This window comes from Marmota marmota, unplaced genomic scaffold (assembly GCF_001458135.2).
Source record: "Marmota marmota marmota unplaced genomic scaffold, marMar, whole genome shotgun sequence".
NCBI lineage: Eukaryota > Metazoa > Chordata > Mammalia > Rodentia > Sciuridae > Marmota > Marmota marmota.
The window spans coordinates 28,227,725-28,234,619 of record NW_026000240.1 but is presented as its reverse complement, the minus strand read 5'-3'; the positions used below and the strand labels follow the sequence as shown (position 1 = coordinate 28,234,619).

General features: G+C 46.0%; 1 protein-coding gene across 1 annotated transcript in view; it reads left to right on the top strand.

The window, feature by feature from the left end:
• Positions 1–6,895, top strand: part of Ephb1 (EPH receptor B1) — a 425,502-nt gene that overhangs the window by 358,537 nt on the left and 60,070 nt on the right. Inside the window, exon 10 of the mRNA XM_048794387.1 lies at positions 966–1,088. Within this exon, the coding sequence (XP_048650344.1) occupies positions 966–1,088 (123 nt within the window). The remainder of the gene's footprint in view (positions 1–965; positions 1,089–6,895) is intronic.

The window sequence follows — 6,895 nt, the reverse complement described above, 5'->3', positions numbered from 1 at the left end:
GCCCTCCCACCACCCACCACCACCACAATTTCTATACTTCGCTTAATGATACATAAAACATGTTGAAAAATGACATTGGGAACGAATCTATTTGTTTCTTGGGTTCCATTTACTTTTTTTTTTTTTGTCCCCTCTCCTCTACTCTTTGAATGTTTTTCTCTGCAATGACGATTCTCTATTTTGTCCCCAAGCATGCCTATCTATCTTGCCACTGTATACATCAGTGACAAGGTCTATATTCCTTTATGTATTTCTCATCTACCATTTTATTCGTTTTTCATACTTCAGTGTGTCTGAAGGCAGGGGGTTTCAATTACCATTTTTCTTTCATTCCACCCCATTTTTTCTATGTAGACTTTGCTCTTTTCCTCGATTAGTATTTTCTAAGCTTCTCTCTTCCCATTTTCTCTTCTGGGTGTACTGTCTCGGCTCTTCCATCTTGAGAGTTTTCTAACAGCAATTTCTTTCTGTTTTTAAAAATCCATCCTCATCCCTCTTGTGGTCCTGGACCACAGCCGTCAGTTATAACCTTAACTGTGGCCTCCACTCAGGGAAGTTGTCAAGTTGATAAATATTGATATCTACCCTACCATTTTACCACCACTTTTCCGCTAATGCATTTGGTTGGCATCAATCAGCTTCTTTGCCTTCTGTGAGCGCCCGGTGTGGGAACTGGTCCCGATCTGTCATTTATAAGTAATCTGTTCCACATTTCATCGAGAGCTCAGAAAGGGAAGAAAACATGGAGGAGAAGTAAAGGACAGAGAACCAGGCTAGAGTGGCCCAGAGGGAAGGGAGACGGGGAGGTCCAGCTAGACACGGGGTGGGGACAGTGGCAGGCTGCAGCCTGGCATAGAGAGAAGAGGCCTTCTCAGGAATGCCCCTGGCGCTGGGGACATCAGCAGTGTCTTAGTGACGACCCTGTCCTCTTTGGGAATGTTAACCTACTTATCTCCTCCAATAAGGCTCCCCAGGGATGAAGATCTACATTGACCCCTTCACTTACGAGGACCCCAACGAAGCTGTCCGGGAGTTTGCCAAGGAGATTGATGTATCTTTTGTGAAAATCGAAGAGGTCATCGGAGCAGGTATGGCTCTCCCCTCCCCTCGTCTCTGTCCTCTTGGTGTCCCAACATCTTCTTCCCACCACTGTAGGTGTTTTCTTTCAGCTTCAAAAAGTCATCCCGTTGGGAAGAGAGCTTCTACCTTTCTCCTCAGAAGATGAATCGGGACCATCGACAATGTGTTTCTAGGACAGAGAGAGAACATCACTTAGAATCTTTCAGGGGCCTTGATCACAGTGGCTGAGCTTGCCTGGTGGTGCAGAGAAGCTTTCATTTTGAAAAATTCAGAAATAGCTTCAGAAACGGACCACCAAACGCAGATGAGAGAGAGATGAAGGAAGCTTGGTCAAGATGACTTGGAAAGGAATAAAAAGTTTTAGCAGCCCACTCTAGTATCCCATTCACCCACGATGATTCCTCAGTGGCTTAGGGCCAGGATATTCTTGCCCATTTGGAGTTCCCCCTTTTCCTGGGCTCATGCATTTGGAGCCAGACCATGCATTGGAAAAGGAACCCAGCCCAGCATAGAACTAACAGTGCTGAGCTGCTCTCAGGAAATCAGACCTAATCTAGAATAAAGCCTGATCTAGAATACTCATCTTTCTTCAATGGATTCGTTCGTGAATGGACTTATGACACCTCATCAGTGTAAATGATATAAAACATCTCAAAACGTGATTACAAATAATCTCTTTGCAATCTCTTAGAAATCTTCTTAAAAAAATATATTTGATTCCTGTCCCCGTCCCTTGCTTTTATTTTCTACTACAACATTCTTTGTCTTTTCTTTCTCCTCATGGTCATTAGCCATTGTTCAGGCTCTCTTCACTAACATGCTCTTGGTTCCACAGGGTTTTTATTCATAGCACTCTTTGGAAAAACCAAAGAGTGGCATCTCCCAACAATATTTCAACCCAGTCAAATATGTTCAGGCAAAGACGTTGACAGACACTTCATATATTATCTTTAGGGGGACTATTACCATTCTTCGACTCACTGCCTCTCTTAATGCACTGAAGGGTCAAAAAGCCATCTGTGAAATTGGAAGTCACATTTCAAAGCCTGCCCCATTAGGCCACCATTTTCATGCTCCCTCTTGAGGAGCTTGGTCTGGGACTCTGTGCTTTCTTCAGCCTCACTGCGGTAGGTGCTGGGACTCTGTCAGAACACATCACCCACTCAGGAGTTCCAGCCACTGACCAGAATCTGAACCACAGGAGTCTATACGCCTTTCCCGTGGACTGTCATTAACTATGCTGCTGAACCACGACCTTCACTTCTGCGCAGATGATTCTCTCTTCCTCCTTAGACGTTGACATATTTAAGGATCATGCCTTGGAAGGCTGCGTAGCAGATAAATTGGGTTCCTCTGAGGGGCTCAGATTTCTCTAGTAAACTTGAAAGAGTGTTTGGGGAGGCGGGTTTTCAGCCCTGCGCTCTGTTTGCCCGCGTTATTAATTGTTGTTATGGCTGGTGGTAATGGTGCCAGTGATTTTAATGTTGTTATTTATGTCGTGTGCTTAGGAGTGATGTGTTCAGGACCGCATTCCATCCCCCACGCCAGCCCCTTCCTGCCTTTGTCAGGGAGGAGTGAAGAGCCTTCTCACTTTATGGCCCTGCAGGGAGCTTCAATTTGGGGTGAGCTCGCTAATGGTTGGATGCCCCTAAAGGGACAATTGATAGTCCTGCTCCATCCTGCACCTTCCATTTGTGCGTAGCATCTGCCAGCACTGTGGTGTTAGTGTGTAGTGCTCAAAGGCGGTCCGTCTTCTCCGTGGCTCACTTGGCATTGTGGAGCATTGGGTTGAGCAATTTATGTGACACCTAGCAGCATGGCATGAATATCTGTGCTCAGTTGCTGCTGACCACCCTCCACCACAGCCCCATCTCCCTGTGATCCAGAACCATCCCAGAGCGAATCCCCCACCGATGGGTACCCACAGTGCATAACCTGATGCGATTTTAACACCAGACACCCTTGGCTGGAATCCATCTCCTCTGCCATGGCTCTCCCCTCCCCCACACCCTGCCTCCCTGAGACCAGCTCCACTGATAGAGCTGGTGCAAAGGTCAAGTAAGAGAATATTTTTTTCCCAAGATAAGATTTGTACAACGTAATGGGCGATCAGCCACCTGGAAGATTTGGAACAGGAGTAAAAACTTGGTGGTATTATTAAAAAAAAAAAAAACAGAACCAAAAAAAAAGTGGAAGAATCAGATGTCATTTATTCTTTCTTCCCTTCCCTCTCCTTCCTTCCTCCCTTCTTTCTGCTCACCTTCTCTCAACAAACTTTTACTGGATATTTCTTACTCCCTCATGTGAGGTCCCACAAATGAACAAAGAGCTTTGCCCCTCCAAGGTCTGGTGGCCTCAGTGGTAAACAGGCAGGAATCCACAGCACAGGCTTCTGCACACAGGGCAGAGTTCAGCTGCTTGTTCTAGGAGGAGCAGGGGGATCAGGAAAGCTCCACAAAGGTTGAAAATTTGTAGAAGAAAATAAGTTTTTGTGAGATGCATTAGAAAAAAAAAATAGGTTAGTGACAGAAAAGGAAAATGAAATGGTTCAAGGAGGAAGGCACACCTGTGCCGGCTGTTGTGTGTATCTCTGGCCAGGCCGCTGTCCAGGGGTGTGCTGGGGCTCTACATCAGCCAGGGCAGAAGTATTTACACCATGGGAATTGGCAGGTATGACAGATTCTGGAGGGCTGGTGGCTGAGCACTTACCAGCAGGTCTCTACCCTCTTGACTGTACAGTTACTTCAGAGAGGTTGCAGAGGCTTGTGCCTCCTGCATATGGAGTCAGAGAAGAGAGCTGTGTTTGCTGTAGGAGGGGTTCCGTTTGGACTTTGAGAAGCTCCTCATTCATTAGATGTTGCATCTGAGCCTGTGACCTTGATGGGTGCTGGAAAAGTACACTGATGCCTAACAGTCCCTGCCATGCACATCCAGCACACAGATGGTCACACACTCATCACGAGTTGAGGGGAGAGGCTGAGACTGAGGTGAGGGGCCCAGAGAACACATAGCCCTGGAGAGGGGAAAAGAGACTTGATGGAAGGGAGGACTCAGGTCAGGGGGACTTGAGTGGCTCCTAAGGATGGGCTGAGAAGGAAGAGAGAAGGTTGCTGGGGAGGAGTTTTCTGAAGAATCAGGTTGGCCTAGAGGCCCGGAAGCTGTGGTGTGCATTTTATCCTGTGGAAAACAGATTTCAGAGCAGGGTGGGAAATAGGATGGGGTATGGGGAGCCCAATAGGATACATTCTGGGCTGAGAAGGTGATAGGAAGGGTGAGCAAACTCTCCCATGCCCAGGGATCCTTCTTGGGGCTTAGCTTGGGTGTGAGGAAGAGCGTTTGGAGTGGCTGTTGGGATCAAGGACAGAGGCTGCACTGAGGTCAAACTAGGGGTCACCCAACAGGGCAAATAGAGAGACTAGTGGGCTTGGTGACTAGAATCCACAGGGACAGGTGGCATGGAAGCACCTTCAAGGCAGAGGTAGGCTTCCCAGCACCCAGGGTGTGGAGAGTGACCATTGTGCATGTAAGTGAGGTCAATGAAGAAAAATCTAGAATCTATGACACTGAATAAGTTCATCAATTGCCCAAGTGTCTCCTAAGGTTATAGAGGATGTTGAACAAAGGAATAAAAAAATAGGAATTGTGAGCCAGGTGTGACACCCACCAAGAAAACTGAATAATAATAATTATTATTATTTTTAATGGCTTGGCTTTTTATTTTTGAGAGAGAGAGAATTTTTTAATATTTATTTTTTAGTTTTCGGTGGACATAACATCTTTATTTTATTTTTATGTGGTGCTGAGGATAGAACCCAGCACCCCGTGCATGCCAGGCAAGCCCGCTACCGCTTGAGCCACATCCCCAGCCCCTGAATAATTATTCACTGATCCTTATGCAATTATTTGTTTAATGTCCACCTTTCCTTATGAGGTTCAAGGTTCCAAAGAAGCGAGAGAACATAGGTATTTGTCTTAGTCTGGGACCTGGCCTACTGTGTGGCTTAGTTGCTCAATTAAATACTTGTTGTATATGGGGTTGAAAATAATTCCTTAAGAGGAAACAATAGCAAAAATAAAAATCTGGATAGCTAGGTAGAGTTTGAGAGAATGAGGAGAGGCTAGAGACATAGACTGTGGTCATGAGTTGTTTGGTGCTCCAAAAGTAGCCCAGTGAGGGAAGGAAAGCCAGCCCTTCCCTTCTCCCTGTGGATAATAGCGTCGATTGCATTATCTTTGGAGAGGCTAAGAGTCCACACTCATGTCTTCAGAAAATATTAGCTCATTGTTTCCATGAGTCTGACTACGGAATCACCTGAAAGGCCAGCTTCAATGCACTGATTAATTTTGAGCAGTAGGATCAGCAGATCTACCCAGAGAATAAACCAGGGCTGCTGTGTGTGAGATCGGTCCCTACGGTATGACACTCCCGTGTTGTGCAGTGTGCGACCTGTATCACTGTATGCAGCAGCCTGATCATGACTGTCAAGTTCATGAAACATACATAGAGGTGTCACCAGAATTTATTAATTAATGAATACATTCTCCTCCTCTGACTCAAGCAGCTACCAGTTCAGAACTTCCACCTTGGCTGATCACAAGGGACAAGGGGTCTTGCAATGAAAGGGCTGGGTAAGGACAGTTGGGATGAAGGAATGTGTGCTATGTCCAGAGGTGGGAAAAGAGTCACCATTGGAGGTCAGCCAAGGCCCGGCAGGTCTTTCCTTGAAGAGGATGGGTTTCCTTAGGAAATATGTGGTACAAAAGTCACCTGCCAGCCTGACTCTCCTAGGGTCATTCAGAGTGAAGACAGACAGCCTGGTTGTTCTAGAATAAGAAATCATATCAATATCTCCAGAAATGATAATTAAAGTGCTGAAAACAGCCAGCCTGTGCTGGACCCTCTCTGTGTGCCGTGTACTACCTTGCGTACTTCATTGGCATCATTTTGTTTAACCCTCATGGTATCCCCACGTGTCTGAGTTTATGTTTGTGTGTATGTGTATTTTTTTTTAACTGGTGAGTTGATCAGCATTCAGAGGATAGCTTGCTCTAAAGGGCGTTCTGCCGCTCAAGTTAATGATACAGCTAAAATTTAAACCCGGATGTAGCTGCTCTGGATCTGATGAAAGTAACCCCTACACTCACTGCCACTTTGGTTGCTGTGGAAAAGAGCAGCTAAATACACAGTCATTGCTCTTGATGCTAAACTCTGTTGAGCAGTTTGGAATACCCAAGCCTCCTTGCTGGGAATTATGATACTGCCTTAGAATTCATTACCCCCATATGGTAGCGCTGTAAAGAGCTAAGAGGAAAAAAAGTTTATTTTTCCTTCACCATGATGGACAGCCATCATGGCTAACAACCAGGTCTCCTCCCAGGTCGACCTCCTCCAATAGCCTGGTTAGTGGGCATCTGGGGAACTTGGCTGGAAGGATGAAGACGGTGGTGATCAATTAGTGATGTCTGTCCTCCATGCAGGGTCAGGAGCTGATGGAATGTGTGTCAAGGTCGTACTATCAAAGGCTTAGCCCTAATCTTCTTGCACCGGCTAGTGGATTCAAACTTGCTAAACATCATTCTTAAAAACCTTGTTTAAATGTATTCTTTAAAAGTTCCATATCTGGTGTGAGCCTGAATTAGTAACTCGAAACTCAGGTTTCCTTCCCCCCCCCCAAGGCAGTTTGTGACTTCAAAATGCTGGAGAGAGAGAGAGAGAGAGAGAGAGAGAGAGAGAGAGAGAGAGAGAGAGAGAGAGAGAGAGAGAGAGAGAGAGAGAGAGAGAGAGAGATGAGATGAGATGAGATGGCAAGCATGG